Source organism: Cynara cardunculus, assembly GCF_001531365.2.
Source record: "Cynara cardunculus var. scolymus isolate 2C chromosome LG 4, CcrdV1, whole genome shotgun sequence".
Lineage (NCBI taxonomy): Eukaryota > Viridiplantae > Streptophyta > Magnoliopsida > Asterales > Asteraceae > Cynara > Cynara cardunculus.
In genome coordinates this window covers 15,472,826-15,493,360 of record NC_037531.1, presented here as the reverse complement: position 1 = coordinate 15,493,360, position 20,535 = coordinate 15,472,826, and the positions used below count along the sequence as shown (strand labels likewise).

Below are 20,535 nucleotides of genomic sequence, written 5' to 3'. Positions count from 1 at the left end.
CAGTAGTTTAATCTTTTTGTCAAAAAAATAAAAAATTTAAAACTAGAAAATAAACAGTTGGACTATCTTGGTCTTAACTATCGATCACAAATAAAAGATCTATTACGTTAGCTGTAAAAATACGTTTAAGGGTAATTTTGAAAAGATCCATCAGCATAGTCTTTTATTCCTTAGAACCGGCTCAAAATACTATTTAGATTTGTTAATTAATTTAGCTGAGATTGGAAAAAAAGACCTTTTTTTTTGTCTTGTAGACACCGTTTCTGTGTTAAATAATGAAATAAAAATTTTGCATTCTAACCTAGACGATAGGAAAGTCAGAGGTAAAAAAATATGGAAAATACCTTTGATAATTTCACAAAAAAGTTAGATAAATAAAATTACCCAGATTTATCTGATTTATACGATATTAAAGCTTTAACAGACCAGATTATTTCTCTCTCTCTCTAAAAAACTAACATAAGATGTCCGGTCATTAAAGACAAACCTCCTAAGCATTATAATTTTGTTAGATTTAAAGACATATGAAAACTAATTTAAATAAATCATGTCGAAATATAATAGAAGAAAAAAATAGACTCCGTAAATTTTAGATCAAAAAATTTCTTTCAATTTTTTTTATCAAAACATGAAGGGTATGAAACTACCTTAGAAGATATCAAGACCCAGATCAAGATTACAAAAATTTCAGACTCATGGTTCATAATTGTTAAATCCTGAGATTTTATATAAAAGTAAACTACATTCTTAACGCTTGTGGTTTATATATATGTTTTAATAGCCCGGGTTTCTATTTTGACATATTTATGGATTGCTCTGTTAATTTTTTTTGTTAAGCTGGTCAAATAAAGGGGTATTTTAGTCTTTTTCTTGTTTCTTCTTATTTTGTATTCAAAGCCACAGGGCCAAACATGTAATTTGCTATACACATATGAAACCCACACCCTTATGTTTTTTTTATAAAATTGTTTATTAACTTTATAAAAAAAAATTGTTTATTAACTTATGTGGTATAAGTCAAAGACCTTCCAGCCTAGTGGTAAAGGCTTGGGCATGACATAGTCATGAACCCGAGTTCGAGCCCTGGGAGTGGAGTGTTGGCGACATTTAAGTGGGACCATGTTTAGCCTCCAAATTTGCCGGGGATTAGTCGGGCTTTGGCCCGAACACCCTTACAAAAAAACTTATGTGGTATAAAACCGGAGTTTTGTATAAGAGGGTTAAAATTATAAACTGGTAATAAACAGTTTTTCATAAGTCATGAATGATTAACTTATCAAAAACAGCTTATTATCGGTTTGTCACCGGTATAAACAGTTTTTTTTCTTATCCAAACACTAGAAAGCAGCTTATCACAGATATCAAACTGAAATAAGTTAAAAAACAACTTTTATAAGCGATACCAAACACCCCCTTCATCTTCCCAAACCCACTCCTCACTAATCTTCACGTCCCTCACGCAGGAAAACCATCTCAGTCAGGACTATCGAGTTTTTATTAATTTACATACAAATAATCCCGAGCCAAAAAAAGCAACAAACAGTGGCAAATGCACCAACACCAAACATAAGTTTGACAACGGACTCACAGCTGGGACAGTAGATTCTGCATCTCTAGACGCGGTTTGCACTTGGCTACCAACGGTTCAGCCTTGGGCATGGTGAGTCCAGGACCTTCAGTCATGTCAACCATGGCTTCACTTACCCTTTCCCAATCAAAGCACTGGATAATCAAACCCAAAGTTACCCCAACCATACGGACCGCCAACCCTTCACCTGGACAACTCGTCCTTCCAGACCCGAAAGGCAACAGCTTAAACCCATCTCGTGTGCCATCTAACCCTTCAAACCTTTTTGGATCGAACCTTTCTGGATCAGTCCACACCTTCGGGTCATGTTGGATGGCCCATTGATTGACAAGCAGCATCGTTCCACGTGGGATGTTATAGCCCCCGACAACACAATCGTCTGATGACTCGTGTGGAATAAATATCGGGCCTGGGGGATACAATCGCAGTGTCTCATTTATGATGCAACGGAGGTAAGGTAGATTAGGCATGTCTGATTCTTCAACAAGACGATGTGTGCCAACATTTCTGTCAATCTCGTTTTTTGCCTTTTGCAGAACTTGTGGGTGGTTTAGCAAAAGAGACATGGCCCATTCCATGGTTCCAGATGAAGTATCAGTCCTACCTCCTAATATTACCTGATCACAGTAATCATTCTCTTAGATATAACTATAATCAGAAACCATTTCCACGCCTATTCACTGATTTTCAGCATTCTAACACCCTTTACAATGTTCAGACGAATAGCATTCTTAAAGAAGTTTCAAGATTCAGATCAAGAACATAACTTTGATGGAAATGGTTCTTGGATCTTATTCTAATCAATCAGAAATCTATATCCAGTTATTAATTGAAGATTTTGGTACTCATGACTCATCAAGTTTAATGACGAAGCTCGAAAAGGACAGAAATAAGGTTGTATTAATCGTTACGGCAGGTAGTGTGATTAGTCAAGTCCCTTTTTTGTTTATTAGGAATATCTATCTAATACCAAAAGTTTGACCTTGCGTTCAGATAATGATATCTAATATAAAACATGAATAAAAAATCTGTGTGATATATTTATTATACTGTAGGACTTGAATCTAGGTTAGATTTCAGATTTCTAGAACATCATGTACTTCAAATCGTGATTGATGACCAATTTTCAATTGTTTTTAGCACAAACAGGAAACTTCAGCCAAGAAGGATCTTACCAGCACAAAGTTTCGGATCAATGCATCAGTGTAGTATTCGGGATCTGATTCTTGTAACGACAATAATAGTTCGATCATCGTCTTCCTCTTATTTCGTGCTTGATCCCCATTCCCTTCTCTAACCTGCTCAATCAAACCTTGAAAGAAAACATCCCTCCTTTCCTTCAATGCGATCAACTTTTTCTCCAATCTCTTCACTCCCAACCAACTCAAAATGGGCAAGTAATCCCCAATATTTGAAGCACCCGCGAGTACAAACGAGTCGTCCAGTATCTGCCGGAGTTGTTTCCCTTCTTCCTCCAATTTATCACCACCGAAATACCTCTTCCCAGATATCATCCTCATCATCACGTTCAATGTCTGTTCATAGAAAACCGACTTCACAGTCACCGGCGAAGAATAGTTAGACAACAGCTTACGAATCAGAAGCCTGCCTTCGTCAACGCGTATATCATGGAACTCATTGAGGCGATGAATAGATAAAATCTCGATTGATGCTATACGACGGAGGTTACGCCAGTTGTCGCCATACGGTGTCCAAGCCAAAGTAGTGTAGTTCAGGCCGATGATCTTTCCGAAAAGCATCCGTGGGCGGTTGGCAAAGGTGATGTCGTTCTTGGTGAAGCATTCTTCAACGGCGGAAGGTGACGAGACCAAGAGGACACGGCGGGATCCGAAGCGGAGGTGGACGATGGGGCCATACTTGGTGGAGATTTTGGCCAAGGTTCTGTAGAGGGGTGGTTTCAAAAGATAAAGATGGCCGATTATAGGGAAGGATGGGAAGACGGTCGGCGGGAGGTTGGAGGCTCTGCGGCGGAAGTGGGATGTGAACAGATAAGAAGCTAGAATCAGTATGAGAGAGATGTAGAGATAGGGAATCTCCATTGTTGAAGTTCTTGGTGTATGTTAATGGTGGATTTTGGTTTTAGTTTTTATAGGAAATCAAATCCAAATGCTTAAGATTTCAATTGATTACGTGTAGAACGAATGAATGCTTAGTTTTCCATTTTATGGATTGTTTATTATTTTTCTTGTAGGCTAAGTTTGGGACGTAATAGAATTGACTTTATTGTAAAAATTTCTAAGAATCATAATAAACCGTTTTATTAGACTTAATTTATAAGATCAAAATATAAAATGTCATATTTAAAGACGTTGTAATAAGTTTATATGACGTTTGGACGTCGTAACTAGTTTTTAGAACATTTCTATAAAAAGTTATCGTATTAGCTATTTTATATATAAAACACTATTTGAAAAATGTCTTATGAAAATAAGTGTATGATTTTGTGTCCTATAAAACAGTTATTGTGACGTTTTGTATTAAAAATTTTCTAAAAAATTTGTTAAGACGTCCGAAAGCATCCTATAAGTTTATTACAACGTCTTTAGATAGGACGCTTTTATCTTTTAATCCTATAAATTAAGTCTTGTAAATCAGTCAGTTAATTCAGACACTTAGAAATTGTCAGCACCCTATTTTTGTACTAGAAATCACATTTTTACTAATAGATATTATCTGATCACTGTCAAGATGATATAGTTAGTACATACCACTCTAGCTAACATGATTTATCTGATACAAACCCTTATTACAGATAAAACTAGAGCAAACCAACATAGTTTTTGACTGATGATTGTTATCCCTGCCAAAGACATGCTCAAATTTCAGAAAGTAGATCCTTCATCGCGGAACATGAGCGACACACAGCCATCAATGGCTGTGCCTTGAGCAAGGCAAGTCCGGTTTCTTCGGTCAAGTCAACCATCTTCTCACCAACTCTTTCCCAGTCGAAGCAATGAATAAGTGAGCCCAATGCCAAACTGATCACACGCATTGCCATGTGCTTACCAGGACAACTTCTCCTTCCATATCCGAAGGGCATTAGCTTAAATCCATCTCTTTCGCCTACAACCTTTTCGAATCTTTCTGGTTTGAACTTTGCGGGTTCTATCCATATATTGGGGTCGTTCTGAATAGCCCAAACGTTCACCATTAACATGGTGCCTTTTGGAATGTTGTACCCTCCGATTGTACATTCCTTTGACGACTCATGAGGGACTAGCAAAGGGGCAACCGGGTACATTCGCATTGTCTCCTTAACAATGCAATTTAGATAAGGCAAATGGTCTATGTCTGACTGCTCTAGGAAACGATCACTGCCCACATAATTCTTGATCTCATTCTGTGCTTTTTGTAGAACTTCTGGATGGTTCAATAGAAGAGAAAATGCCCACTCCATGATTCCGGCAGATGTGTCAGTACCTGATGCCATTAACACCTAAAAAATATAGATCTGTTTAGAATACTCATGGTAATCAAAACTCTAGAAGTAGAAAACACAAGAACTTACGAGCAACAGTCCTCTAATAATTTCATCATGGTAACCCTTAGGATCGTCTTTTTGTCTAGCCAATAAGAACTCAATCACTTTCTCTTCTCTCTGATCACCTGATCCATCAGAAAATTCAAGCATCTTTGTTCTTAGCTCTCCAATTAAGTTGTCCATAAGCAAATCTCCCTTTTGCTGCAACTCCTTCATCCTATGTTCCAACCCTCTCAGTCCCAGCAACTTCAATATTGGCATAAAATACCCCAAATCTGGCTCTGCTGTTGTCATCCTGAATGAACTGGTCACATAGTCCAAAAACGAAATTGACTCCATCGCATTCATCCTTGCTGTCAATTTCTTTCGGCAATACCCGTCACAAACACTAAAAATTGATGAAAAAAGACATGCATTATTTCCATTTTCATGGTTATTTGATCAAAACTCGCAGCCATTGTTGAAACACATAAGCTAATAAAACATGATATAGAAAACAAGTTTCAAGTATACTGAAGAAAACCTTTTTCCTGTGAACATCCTTATCATCACATCAACCACAAGCTCCAGAAACACGGGTTTTAACTCTACTATTTCGTTGTCAGAATGGAAAAGACGGCCAAGCAACAGCTTCACCTCGTCTGCAAGTGAGTCATGGTGGTCCGTGAGACGATGGAATGGGAGGATCTCAAGGCAGGAGACACGGCGGAGGTGACGCCAGAGGGCACCTCGAGGTGCCCAAGCAAGGTTGGTGTAGTTGTGTCCAAATTGCTTCCCCGCCAACAACTTAGGTCGGTGGGCAAAGACGGCGTCGTTTTTGGTGAAGAGATCCTCCGCAGCCGAGGAGGAGGAGATAAGAAGGACTCGTCGGAAACCAAAACGGAGGAGCAAAATGGGACCATGGCGGGTGGCGATTTGGGAGAGGGTTCGGTGGATGGGCTGCTTGAAGAAGAAAAGGTAGCCTATTACTGTCATGGCCGATAATGGAGTTGGCGGTAGATTCCTTAAATTAGGAATCAAATATCGGTTGAATATGAAGCAAGCTAAAATTAGCAGCAATAGATACAAGTGTCCGTATTCCATGATTTCTACTATATATCAACTCTGGTTTCCTTTTCAGTATTTATAAGCCAAAAAGATGACCACGTTTTCTTAACATTATTATCTTCATTCATTATTTTATTCTTAAATAAATATTATTATCTTTTAACTAAAGATAGAATTTTTTTGAAAGTATATAACATTTATATACGGTAAATAGAACAAATAAATTCACACTCTCTCCTTATCTTTGATGGGGTTTGAACTTATAACTTCCTAGAAGGCCAATGACTCACATACAACTAGGCTAAAGACCCTTTGGTTAAAGACATAATCACGTTGGACAAACTAATTGATAAATTAATTATTGATTGATAAGTTAGTTGATAATTAATAAGTTAACCGGTGAAAAAATCATGTTTGTTAAAAACTAGTTGAAATATTCATATGTAAAAATTGAGTTGTCTTATTATCTATACGATTTTTTTTAAAATTTAATATTTATCTCAAACACGACTCAATAACATATTTAAATGATTTATTTTGATGGATTTGTATGATTATTTTATTTGGGGTTCTATCTCAAAAACAATTTTACAATATTTTTAAGTAATAAAATAAGTAGTATGAAAGTTGGCATGTATTAGAACTAAAAAAAAACCAATTCCATTTCAAAAGAATTTGTTGTGGTTGTCGGTGCTTTCTATTTCATTATATTCCTCGTGTGTACTAATTTCAAAAATGCCATTAATATATGTTTATCCATTCATCTAATGAATATGTGGTTTAGATGGGTTACAACATTATGAAAAGGGTTGTTTTTTTTATGACTCCAAATGAATAGTTGAAATTGGATTGTATTGATTGTATAAATGTAAAAAGTTGTATAATGACTCATCCCCTCTTTCTCTCTCTCTCTCTATATATATATATACACACACATTTGATGGCCCCTTTGGTAATTTGATTATTGGTTGATTATCGGTTACGGATTAGTAGCCGCTAAATCCCCTGCTCAAGTTCTTAAATTTAATTAAAATTGTTTAACTAAGGCTTAATTAAATCGGTAATTAAAATCATTGGCGAAAATGGCCAATAGTAATCCACTACTGATTAATTAAATTATCAAACGGAATTTATTTATTTTTAATTATTTTTAGTTAATTACTAATAAATAATTACCGACTGATTTTCACTCATGTCCATATTTGATTTTTTTTTTGTTTTTTTCAATTTACGATGTAATTTACAAAATTATAAAAAGTATAATGTAAACGATACAAAAGTAAACGTAAGTATGATACATTCAAATAAACGAGTTAGAGGGGGTATTTGGGATTGCTTATAAAAACTGTTTTTTAACTTATTTCAGTCTGACACCGATAATAATCTGTTTTCTGGTGTTTGGATAAGAAAAAAAACTGCTTATACCGGTACCAAACCGGTAATAAGCTGTTTTTGATAAGTTAACCCTTCCTGACTTGTAAAAAACTGTTTATTACCAGTTTACAATTTTAACCTTGTTTTATTTAACTCCGGTTTGATACCACATAAGTTAATAAGCATTTTTACAAGAAAAACATAAGTTGTTTTAAATAAGCAATCTCAAACACCCCCAGAATATCGTGTTAAATCTGGTTTGTTATAATTTTAAAGAAATAAAAACAAAAAAAAAATTATTGTTTAAATTACTGATGGAATTTAAATAATTTTTTAATCTTTTAAATTTTGTCGATGATTCATCGATAGCTTTAAAGACTTAAAAAACGTAAAAAAAACACATTAAGTTAAATTACCAAAGGTTTTTAATTAATTATAATTTTGCTAATTTTTAAAAAATAAAAAATCATATGAAAATTATTGGCATGTTTAATTATATAATTAAAATTAATTCATCAATAATTAAAAAAAATTAAATAAAGAAAAATTAGAATTTACATCAGACCACCGACAATATTGTGACATAAATCAATCAATCCAAGAAAAAGAAAATCAAATTTCCTGGGTCCATCAAAGTTACACCACCGAATTACTGGAAGGCGATTTTGTCAATAAAAGTTAACTTCCTAGTAGCGAAATATGAAATATCTCGATTAAAACCATGGGCACTAGTGGTTTCGACATATGGCAAAGGGACAAGCCTATATTTGGTACTCTCTTTACCTAATAGTCCGAAACGTCTTTTTAGTGATTTAGATTTGAATCCACGAAAAAAATTACTACATATGGTTTTAGTTTTGTACTTTAAGTGGAGTAATGTTGTTTGATCGTGTAACTTTCTATCAAAAGTCGATTCAATAAAAAGTATCTGACAATAATCCCTACCACTATTAAATGAAAGACTTTTACCTACAAACTTTTCCTAGGGAAATCCGTCATAAAACCATCACAAAAGTTGGTGGGTGATTTAAATCGGTGACAAATTACCTACGTATTCTCTGGATGATCCGTTGGTATTTTCTCAAAAAACCTCGGGTTCTACCAAACTAATGGTATTTTGTAGGTGATCCGTCGTTAATCACCAACGAAAATTTTCCTAGATGATTTTTGCGGCTAAAATACATTTGTTTCTTAGTTTACATGTATAAAATTCGATATCAATTCTTCAAATTTAAGGAGGAATAAAAATCATCTTGTGACCATGGAGGTTCAAATGTGGTGACTTTGGGCTATCTGCAAAGCAGATGGTCGCTTTGAGATTAATCGGCTTGTATAGCGATTTGGATATCCAGGTTAATAAAAAAAAAAAGTTTCGCGTTAGGTCCCCCCCTGCATGCATGCATGCTAAACGTGTGTATTTGAAGGGAGTCGAGTAATGAGGAAAATAGTACGAGATAAGCAAAGAGTGAACCCACATCAAGTTTCCAAATTGGTTGCTGACCAAATTTAAAGAAATCCAGAGTTCTTGGCCCTACCCATCTTATATTTTTAAAATTAAAGTATTTTTTTATTAACCTAGATATCCAACATGTTATGCGAGCCCATTAATTTCAGGGTGACCATTCGTTTCGTAGGTAGCCCAAAATCACCGCATTTGAACCTCCATGGCCACAAAAGAATTTTTATTCCTCCTTAAATACTTAACACAAGCGTGATGCGTGCAGGGCCGTCCCTGGGGGAGGGTGGCACGGGCGCACGCCTAGGGCCCAAAAATATCAGGGGCCCAAATTTTCCCCTTAAAATATATAATAGTCTAAAAGAATTTAATAAATTAAAAAAAACCAAAAAATTGTAGCATATAATAAGAGAGCAATAATTTAGTAGATAATAAGGGCCAAAAAATATATCAACTAATTACATTGGAGAAGAAAATAAAATAAATTAATTGGTCATTCATTATATGCTGTTGTTTATTGTCCTTCTAATTTTTTTTTATCTCCAACAAGGTCCAATGATATTGGCTATTGCTATCTTTATATGCTTGAGTATTTTCGTGCTTCAACAATTCAACGTTAAGATCATGTGTTTGCTATTGCTATATATTTTTGTTAGATAGTTTTATCAATTTCTATTTTTATTGACTATTGCTATTTGGTTATGTTGTTCTAATTGTTTTTTGTTGACTATCGTTATCTATTTTTGTTTCTACATAAAATATTTTACTTTTTTTTTGACAATTAATCTATTGTTATTATGATTTATGACATGTTTCATGGTTTTGTGATTAATCAATAAATTTTTTCTACTAGATGTATTTAGTAATGTCTTTTATATATGTCATGTTCCATAAACTTTTAATATTAACATCTTATTTTAGTTGAGCAAAAAAAAAATATAGAATTAAATATTTTCATTAATTGTTTGACTTATGTATCTTTCATTGGGATTCCACCACACAACAGGATTCTATTTAACTGCTCAAACAATCATTTGTTGAGCTTGCATATTATATGTTTAATTCATTATTTATTTTTACTAGATCTCAATGTATCATCTTTTCTTTCATATTCTTATTGATTTTCATTTGTCTACTTGTCTATAATACCTTGATAATCTTCTTTATTATTAATCTCTCATTGACCTCACGATTATTTCATTAACACGAATTCTCTTTTTGTATCAAAATAACACATATTTCTTGTTATAAAGTAAAAAATTCTTACTTTTTATAAAAATTTTTCAACCATAGTTTATATACTCTTGGTTTAAAATTATCTAATAAGAAGTACGTAAATTTAAGTATATTTTTATATATCTATAATAAAGATAAATAAGATTTATTTACTCAGTAAATTATTAGCATTTCTTGTACTCAATTTTATACTAATGAAAAACATTTATTGAATTTTTTTTTTATATTTACCGAAGGTCACTACAAGAAAAGTGAGCTTTCACGATGCGCCTTTTAGCGATGACATGTGTCACAAGTTATAGCGACGACATGTTTTTGTTATATAATATTTCTAATAATAAACGGACTTTTAGCGACAACAAAAGTCGTTGCTAAAAGCCTTGTTTCTTGCAGTGGGGCCCCTGTTTTTATGTTCGCCCAAGGCCTAAAAAATGTCAGGAACGGGCCTGGATGCGTGCTTGGTTTAAAGTATTCAAGCAATATATAACTCTATATCAAACTTGTATAAATGAGTGTTGACAAAAAAATAACAATTTAACCACAAGGATGGTGCCTGATTGGTTTGAACTTAGCTCCAAATGTCAAAAGTACTAGGAGGTCACAGGTTCAAATCCAAGGAGGAATAAAAATCCCCTTGTGGCCACGGAGGTTCAAATGCGGTGACTCCGGGTTATCTGCAAAGCAGGTGGTCGCCCTGGGATTAATCGGCTCGCATAGCGGGTAAGCCCTCTCTATTAAATAAGAACAAGCTAGTAATTTATGACGCATATTTTTTGGATTGTCGTCAATAACATAAACATACAAATAATCGTTATATAATATTTCATGGTCGAAACGTTATAAAGAAGAGGAAATAACTTAACTCTTAATAAACATATTAATATTGTAGGTACCTTTTCAATAAGCTAGCTTATAGGTATAAAAACGAGACTCTTACAAAAAGCTTAAAAAATAAACTAGTTTATTAATATTAGGCTTAAATAGTACTTTTGATTTATTACACATGAGAATACTTGTGTCTCGGGGATCTCCTACGGCAAAATGTCGCTATAACCTTCATCGCTATAGATGTGATTTCTTGTAGTGTGATCTTCTCAAGTATGAGATGAATGGAATAAATCGTACCTAAAACCAAGTATATTGACCTTTCAAATTCAATAACGATCTTCTTTAAAGGTATAGAAAAACATTCGCACTTCAATAATATTCTATTTTCTGCAAAGTGTGGAAGTTGTTGCGATGAGGGAGAAGGGATGATGATGGAGTCATAGCTGGGAGAGTACATTCTGCATCACGGGACGAGGTGTACACTTGGCTAACAATGGTTTAGCCTTGGGGATGGTCAGCCCAGGACCTTCAATCATGTCAACCATATCTCCACTAATCCTTTCCCACTCAAAGCACTGGATGAGTAACCCTAAAGTCAACCCAACCATACGCAATGCCAACCCTTCTCCAGGACAACTCCTCCTACCAGACCCAAACGGGATTAACTTGAACCCATTATCTCTTGTGTCTTCTACCCCTTCAAACCTTTCTGGGTTGAACCTTTCAGGGTCAGTCCATAGCTTGGGGTCCTGATTTATGGCCCACTGGTTGACGAGAAGCATTGTCCCACGGGGGATGTGATAGCCGCCGACAAGGGAATCCTCCGATGACTCGTGAGGAAGTAATAATGGGGCTGCTGGGTACAGTCGTAATGTCTCGTTCAGGATGCAACGTAGGTAAGGTAAATCTGCTATGTCTGATTCTTGGATAAAGCGATGTTTGCCAACATGAAGGTCAATCTCATTGCGTGCCTTTTCTATGACTTGTGGGTTATTTAGCAGAAGAGATAAACCCCATTCCATGGTTCCAGAAGAAGTTTCAGTACCAGCTGATAGTAGAACCTAATCAGTACCATAAACATTTACTTAGATCTTTCACATGGAAATGAAAAAGGAAATTCAAACAGAAATAGAAGAAGGGTTTACCATCACAAAGCTTTTAATCATTTCATCATTGTAGTATTCAGGATGTAATCGTTGTAACGATAACAGAACTTCAATCATCGTCTTCTTTTGATTTTCTACTTCACCTCCTTTCACTTGCTTAAGTTGGTTGATTAATCCTTGAAAGAACACATTTATGTTTTCCTGCAAAGCAATTAGCTTCTTCTCCGATCCCTTTACTCCCAACCAGCTCAAATTCGGCAAGTAATCCGCCAAATTCGATGCACCTGAAGACAAAAACATCTCCTCGAGTAGCTTCTTGAACCGTTTCCCTTCTTCATCCACATCTGCAATATCGCCACTGAAATACCTCTTCCCAGAGATCATCCTCATCATCACATTCAACGTCAGCTCATAGAAAACCGACTTCATATTCACCGGGGAAGAACTTGTCAACAACAGGTTATGAATCATGACCCCACCTTCCTCCTCTCGTATTGCATGGAGCTCGTTGAGGTGATGAAGAGATAAGAGTTCAGTAGAGGCGATGCGGCGGAGGTTGCGCCAATGGTCACTATAAGATGCCCAACTCATGCTAGTGTAGTTGTTGCCAATGATCTTGCCGTAGAGCATTTTAGGACGATTAGCAAAGACTAAGTCATTCTTGGTGAAGCATTCTTCAACTGCAGAAGGGGAGGAGACTAAGAGAACACGACGAAACCCAAAATGGAGAATGATGATCGGGCCATATCTGGCAGAGATTTTGGCAAAGGTTCGATAGAGCGGAGATTTGAAAAGGTAGAGGTGGCCGATTATCGGGAGGGTTGGGAACACAGTTGGTGGGAGGTTCGAGATTTTCGAACGCAAATGTGTTGCAAATATATACGAAGCTATAAGTAATGCGAGGTAGACGATGTAAAGATAGAGGACATCCATTGATCGGTTTTTTTTGGGGAATGAATTTATTATGTGTTACATACAAATATCCGCGTTTATATGTAACATAATGTTTTGTCGTATGATGAACAAATATATAACGTTTACATATAACGGATCCTCCTTTATAACAACAATCGTAGATGTTACATTTCTAAATTAAAGGACTTGCGTACGAAAGGTGTTTTAGTTCGTCTTTATGAACCCTACTAGTTAAGTCTATTTGCTTAATATCATGTGTTTCTTTAGGGTCTATGTATACGAGTTGATCAAATCCTTTCAGGTTTGTTTAACTATTAGCTTCATGTTCTATAATATTAGCTTCGTGTTCTATAATATTAGCTGAAATTCACATAAACTAATATATATATATATATATATACCAAAGATACAAAAAGGGTTTAATTTCTTGGATACCACATAATTAGTAGTCTCTAAGGTAATAAATAGTGTGGCTGATTTCATGAATTAATAGCTCATCAGTCTTATCTTGTATAGCATTATAGCCTCCTTGACTCCTAATGAAATAGCTAGTAATTAACGACTTTATGATCCTTCTATTTAATGTTTCTAGAAACTATTAAAGGCCTTCATATTTGCAGAATATTTTTGGATTAAATGAAGTTTGTTAAAAAATTGGAATCTAAAGATTTGAAACGAAATGGAATTAAATCTGGTTTAATCATATGTTTGATTGATGACAGATTGAATGAAATTCGAATTAATTTAATTTATCATGTGAATGGTTTATTTATTTTTTGTTTGTAAAATATAGCTTTAAAATATAAATTATGATAAATAACAAAACAAAATATGTGAAATAGCAACCTATTGTTACAAATTTGCTTATTATAGTATTTTACTTTCACTTTTTCTTATTACAATAATGTACTTTCAAAATATTTTTTATTAGGGCATCGTACTTTCAAAAATTTACCCGTTATAGCATTGGATAACCTGTTACCTTTTGACAAGTTTTTCTTTGTTAACTTGTCAAACTTAAAATAACATGGAAGCCACATAGGATAATCTGTTACACATGGGATAACTTAAATGTCATTTAAAAGAAAAATCTAATTTAAAACAATTTTAAAAAAGGGAAAATAAAATCTGGTTCATAATATAACATTATAGGATTGTTATATATTTTTTTGATAAATAAATATATTTAATAATAATTAAAAAGTAATAAAAATAATTAATATAATTAATTAAAGAATTAATAGATAATATTAATGTATAATTAAAATTAAGTTTTAATTAATGTTTATTAATAATTAATATTAATGAGTGTTATTATACAAAAAAGTGACAATAAGCTACCAAAACGCTACTTAAGGTAACGTTTCAAAAAGCTAGCTTAATTATGTACATTCAAACGTACACCCAGAAAATAAACTAACTTATTTTTGTCAAATAATGCCTTAGACTATTTTTTGGTTAATTTAAAACATTAAAAAAGTGATGCTGATATATGTGAGAATGAATGAGTAAAAATGAGTTTAAATAACAATAAGACGATGGTTTGTTCCATGAGAAGTTGAGAACAACCGGTAATGTGATTTTATTTACAAGATTAAGATATCAGCTTTAGGTAATTAATAGAGTTACTATTATATGAACTTCTTTAATAAAAATCTAATTTAAAAACAAAGTAAGCCATGAAATTTACGATGAACTCGATGAAACGAATGATTTTTATGAATATTTTTATTCATGAAATAGTGATATTTTGTAAATAGGTTTAATTTCTGATATTATAATTTTTAGTAAACATATTTGATTAAATTTACAATATTTAAATGATAAAAATATTAAAATTAAAAGTACAATACTGTAATAGAAGTTAGTGATGTTATAATAAGAAATGTCATGTTATCACTATCGTACATGTGGACAGCCTACGTGGACGATGAGGTGGCAAAGAAACCTGATATAATTAGTAAATTTAATTTAAAAGGTTACCCAATGCTATAACGAGAAATTTTTGAAAGTACGATGCATATAATAAAAAATATTTTGAAAGCACATTGTTGTAATAAGAAAAAACGAAGATAGAATGCTATAATAAGAAAATTTGTAAAAACATGTTGTTATTAGACACATTTTAAAAGTACATTGTAATAACAAGTTGGTGATATTATAATAAGAAATGTCATCTTAGCACTTCTAACAACATTGTTTGCAAGGGTCAATAGAGCTACACATGCAATTTGTGGAAGTAGTAAACTTCCTCAAATTGCACATTTTAAGCATGCAAAAAACCTCTTCTTGATTGAATTGACATTAGGTTTCCCTTTTAGAAACTTTAAAAGGATAAAGTCGTTCGAGAGTTTGCAGTACATGTTGCATATTGAATGTTGCTTGCAATCTCGAATCTACTTTATTTGTCCACTGACAATAGAAGACCCAACATCAACTAAACGACGAGAAAATGTTTGTTGGTGTAGGTGTCGTATGACATTTTGAGAATTTTGTACTATAGTACTAAAAATAGTGTAGCATCCTGATATTTAACAAAAGTTGTAAATAATCTAGAATTAAAAATGCTAGATACTTTAAAACCTGGAAAAAAAAATAAGATAATCCAGGAAAAGTGAGCAAGGTCACTACTAAACAATGAATTTTCACCGACGAATTTATTTTGTCTGAAATCAGTGACAAATCATTAAAAGTCAATTTTTTTTATTAACCTGGATATCCAGCCCATTATGCGAGCCGACTAATCCCAGGGCGACCACCTGCTTTGCGGATAGCCCGAAGTCACCGCATTTGAACCTCCGTGGCCACAAGGAGATTTTTATTCCTCATTGGATTTGAACATGAGACATCCAGATACTCTTGACCTTTGGAGCTCAAGCTCAAACCAATCAGACACCATAAATCAAAGGTTAAATTATGAAATTAATAATTTTAGTAATTTTAACTTCAAATATTAATTGAAGGCATATTAGGGATTTTATAAAATATGCTCTCTCATCTCTCCTATTTCCTCTCTCCGACGAAGCTTATTCGGCAAACCTTATCACTACTAAAAAAGGTTTCTTAATCATTTCCGATGGAATATAAATTTTTATTATAAAATTTATATTGCGTCGAAAATCCATCAGAACTATTTTTAACATATTTTTTTGGAAAGGAAAAGAATTTAAAAAAAAATCTCTTAAACATTTCCGACGGAATATAATTTTTATTATAAAATTTATTTTCCGTCGGAACTATTTTCTTAAACATAATTTTTTGGTAGGGAAAAGAATAAAAAAATGTTTTCTTAAACATTTCCGACATAAAAATTATATTCCGACGAAACTATTTCTTTAAACATATTTTTTTGGAAGGGAAAATAATTAAAAAAAAGTTTCTTATATAAACATTTCCGATGGAGTATAATTTTTTATTATAAATTTTATATTCCGTCGGAACTATTTTTTAAAACATCTTTTGGAAGAGAATAATAAAAAAAAAGTTTTCTTAAACATTTTCAACAGATTTCCGACGGAGTATAATTAAATATAAGAATCAATTAAAATCCATCGGAAATTTTATTAGTTAACGCTAATTAATTTATTTAAATAATTTAGACCAATTTTGTGACGGATTTATGACGGTATTAAACAAGTAAAAAATCTGTCACAAATCCGTCAAAAAACCGTTGGGGAAGTTGTAGAAATAAAATTTTATTTTTAAAAAAAAAATCAATGACGGATTTGTGGCGGACGTCGGCGAAAGTTGATTTTTCTTGACTTTTTGGGATCCGTCAGAAATCTGTCGGAATCCGTCACTGGTTTTCCGATGGAATTTTCGCCAGAAACTTCCGTCGGTGATACACATTTTTTTAATAATGTATTCCGATAATCCTTATGTGAACACAAGATACACACTATGATACCTACAAACTATATTCACTGTGATACCCAGATATACATACAAGATGCACAATGTGATACCATTTGTAAATCAATGAAAATAATAAAAATGCATGTTATGATATATTTCATAAAACAAAGAAATACATTGTGACACACGTGAAACATTGTGAACGATATCACTATGATACAAGTTGATTCACAAACATCTTTAAAATATAATGTATATTAGGTAACTATTTTAAATTAAATATTTCATTCTAAAAAAATTAATTAAATATTTTGATTAGTTGTCAAAAATAGAATTACTATATTACCCTTTTTTAACTTATTTAAAAAAAATCTTTAAATGTCTTAAATGAGTGGTTCACATTGGATATCACGGTTATCACAAACTAATCAGTTCTTCCTTGAATGGACCCCTATATATATATATATATAGGGTTGGGTTCACGTGAGACCAGCCTGTTTTCGTGAGACCCGTGAGACCACATTTTTACACGTAACCTTCACAGCAAAAACACTGTGAATGTTTAAAAAAAGTCGAACCTTCACAGCATTTTGCTGTGAAGTTTCAAGTGTAAAATGTTGGTCTCACGGGTCTCACGAAAACAAGCTGGTCTCACATGATCCCAAGTCTATATATATATATATATATATATATATATATAAGGGTTAGGTTCATATAAAACCAACTTACTTTCGTGAGAACTGTAAGACCACAAAATAACATTTGAAAGTTCACAGCAAAATATTGTAAAAGTAAAAAGAACTTCGAACCTTCACAGTAAAAACACCGTGAAGGTTACCTTCACAGTGTTTTGTTGTGAAAGTTTAGTGTTATTTAGATGGTCTTACGAAAACAGTTTGGTCTCATATAGATGGGTCTTACGAAAACAGTTTGGTCTCATATGATTACAAGTCATATGTATAATATACTTACATACGCATACGAACATACAGAATTAAATACATATACCTATATATACATAAACGTATATCCATATCGAAAACGTACATACATATACAGTGACATATGTATTATACATACATATACACACACACACATTTGATTACATATGCATTACTTAGACAACGTGGCAAATATATCGATTAATCACATACATACAAACACACATCAAGCCCCAATACACAACACATACATTCATGAAGTATATAAACACATAATATCATAATTGATGTTATTGGGCTTTAATAAGTCATAAAAGGGTTTATTAGGCTTTAGTATATCTTGGTGGGCTTTAATGGATCTTAGTGGTCTTATTGCATCCTAATACACACCACAAACGTATAGGCAATACATATTTACATACAAACATGTAATGAGTCATAATTGGTTTTAGTGGGCTGTAATAAGTTTTAAAGGGTCTTATTAGGCTCTAACGAGTCTGAGTAGGCTTTAATGTGTCTTAATAGGCTATAAGTGGTTCTTCATGGTCTTATCGTGTCCAAATACACACCACATACATATATGCAGCATATACCTAACCACGAGAAAAACATGGGTTTTGGCGATGACTTGTCATTGCTAAAAAGTCTATTCATCATCACAACACAATTTATAGCAATGCAATGTTGCCGCTATAGCTTGTGGTTGAAACATTTCGTCGCTAAAGAAGCCTCGTCGAAGCTCATTTTTCTCGCAGTATAGAAACACGTAATGAGTTAAAAGAAAAACGAAAAAATTGAGATAGTTATGAATTCCCTCGGGTGTTAGTGGTCTTTAATAAGTTATAAAGAGTCTTGTTGGGCTTTAACGGCTCTACTGTTCTTATCGAGTCCTAATACACACATCATACATATATGTAGTACTACCTAGACACAAACACATAATGAGTCGTAATTTGTCTTATTGAGCTATAATAAGTCATAAAAGGTTCTTATTGGGATTTTATGAGTCTTAATAGGCTGTAATGAACCATGATGATAATAACATATCAGAATGAGTTTAAGTTGATGATAATAAGTATAAACGGGTCAATCTCATTCGCACAACATGATTATTGATTATTGGGTAAAAATGGATCATATTGGAGCAAGATGGGTCAACAATGGTTATTTTTCAATCTTACTAGTTATAATAATACTAATGAATAATAATAATATAAAAATTATAATAATGATAGTAATCTAGCAATAATAATATAAAAATTGAAGATGTTTCTGGCAGATTTGTAGTAGAATATTTTATCATTAACAAATCGGAATATCCCACGAGTAATTTGATTTTAAAAATTTTAAAAATGAAATGTTAGTTCATATTGACCTTTGTAACTGACAATTAATGTTTAATTGCTTAACTACGAAAGGTAATTTAACTGGTAAGATCATGTGTTTGTTTACTAGTGGTTATCAATCAAGTCATTTTAGATGCATTGAAAAGTTTGTCTACCTATTAATTTTAGGTTCTATAACATTAGCTAAGATTCATATAAACAAATTTGTAAATCTATGGGTAAAAAACGAAGGTCTAATTTCCCCTTGTGGACACGAAGGTTCAAATGTTGTGACTCCGCATTATCTGCAAAGTTGGTGGTCGTTTTGGGATTAGTCAGCTCGCATAACGGGTTGGATATCCAGGTTAATAAAAAAAGGTCTAATTTCTTCAATACCAAAGAATTAGTAGCCTCTAAGGTAATAAATAGTGTGGCTAATTTGATGAATTAATAGCTCATAAGGCTTTATCTTTTATAGCATTATATATAGCCTCTTAATTTCTAATGAAAGGCTTGTAACGACTTGATGATCCTTCTAATTAATGTTTCTAGAAACTATTAAAGACTTGACAAGGCCCAGTAAATTCGTAAGAAGAGACGAGGGAGGGAGAATGTCACGAAGTTGTCTTAATCGCAGAACCAGTTTCCTTTACGGCCACGGTCACCAAAGTTTTGATTCGAATGTTTTTGAACCGAACAATCGAATTTTTTTAGCCAAATTTGTATTTTTAATTGTATACGCTATTTTATTTTTGATGTATGATATTTAGGTTTACGTTTATGTCGTTTATATTTTTGTAGTTTTTATAGGAAACTAAAATTAAAAAACAGGTAAATTGATTTTCTTGAACTGTGTATTTATCGACGGATTAGTTGGTGCAAATTAACCTGTAATTTTATTTTGTTTTGAACTTTTTTAATAAAACTAGAAGAAATCCGCCGATGAGTGAATTAAATCACTGATGGATTAGCAGTGGCTAATTAGCCAGTGATTTGATTAATTAATTAACTCATCGATGGATTATCCGTCGCTAATCCGCCAATAACTTAATCAATTAATTACCTTGATTACTTAGTTGGCTAAATCCAGATGATTATCGAAATTAATTATCGGCGGGTTTGTAGCGGCTTTAATCCGCCGGTGAATGAGTTTTCCGGCTATGGTTTCTCTGTCCATGAGATCAGCCATAAATACGCCAATGATCCATTTTTTCAACAGGTTCATTTGTCGCTGAAAGTCCCAATTTTAGTATCGGGTAGCTAGGGTTGGGATTTGAGGGAGTATTTACTCTAAAGCAAGAAAAAATTGGTGGTAATCGTTAAGGTCTTTTAAACAACAACCACAAATCTCATTAAAAGCTA

General features: G+C 33.2%; 3 protein-coding genes across 3 annotated transcripts; all 3 read right to left on the bottom strand.

Annotated features, from left to right (window-relative positions):
* Positions 1–1,425: 1,425 nt before the first annotated feature.
* Positions 1,426–3,657, bottom strand: LOC112511456 (isoflavone 3'-hydroxylase-like). Its single transcript, XM_025117079.1, has 2 exons — positions 2,764–3,657; positions 1,426–2,205 (listed from the first exon to the last, which is right to left on the bottom strand). The coding sequence occupies exons 1-2, from the start codon at positions 3,646–3,648 to the stop codon at positions 1,585–1,587; spliced, it is 1,506 nt and encodes a 501-aa protein (XP_024972847.1). The 5' UTR covers positions 3,649–3,657; the 3' UTR covers positions 1,426–1,584.
* Positions 3,658–4,424: 767 nt separating this feature from the next.
* LOC112510742 (cytochrome P450 81D1-like) lies at positions 4,425–6,173 on the bottom strand. Its single transcript, XM_025116067.1, has 3 exons — positions 5,604–6,173; positions 5,118–5,453; positions 4,425–5,045 (listed from the first exon to the last, which is right to left on the bottom strand). The coding sequence occupies exons 1-3, from the start codon at positions 6,171–6,173 to the stop codon at positions 4,425–4,427; spliced, it is 1,527 nt and encodes a 508-aa protein (XP_024971835.1).
* A 5,235-nt stretch (positions 6,174–11,408) lies between these two features.
* Positions 11,409–13,070, bottom strand: LOC112511715 (isoflavone 2'-hydroxylase-like). Its single transcript, XM_025117426.1, has 2 exons — positions 12,177–13,070; positions 11,409–12,092 (listed from the first exon to the last, which is right to left on the bottom strand). Exons 1-2 carry the CDS (start codon positions 13,068–13,070, stop codon positions 11,469–11,471), a joined length of 1,518 nt encoding a protein of 505 aa, XP_024973194.1. The 3' UTR covers positions 11,409–11,468.
* Positions 13,071–20,535: the final 7,465 nt, after the last annotated feature.

Coding starts and splice junctions, on each gene's coding strand:
- LOC112510742 (XM_025116067.1), bottom strand. CDS start 6,173: ATGGAATACGGACACTTGTATCTATTGCTGCTAATTTTAGCTTGCTTC. Junction 5,454..5,603: donor CAGGAAAAAGGTTTTCTTCA/GTATACTTGAAA, acceptor TATTGCCGAAAG/AAATTGACAGCAAGGATGAA. Junction 5,046..5,117: donor TTATTAGAGGACTGTTGCTC/GTAAGTTCTTGT, acceptor TATATTTTTTAG/GTGTTAATGGCATCAGGTAC.
- LOC112511456 (XM_025117079.1), bottom strand. CDS start 3,648: ATGGAGATTCCCTATCTCTACATCTCTCTCATACTGATTCTAGCTTCT. Junction 2,206..2,763: donor TGATCCGAAACTTTGTGCTG/GTAAGATCCTTC, acceptor TACTGTGATCAG/GTAATATTAGGAGGTAGGAC.
- LOC112511715 (XM_025117426.1), bottom strand. CDS start 13,070: ATGGATGTCCTCTATCTTTACATCGTCTACCTCGCATTACTTATAGCT. Junction 12,093..12,176: donor TGATTAAAAGCTTTGTGATG/GTAAACCCTTCT, acceptor GGTACTGATTAG/GTTCTACTATCAGCTGGTAC.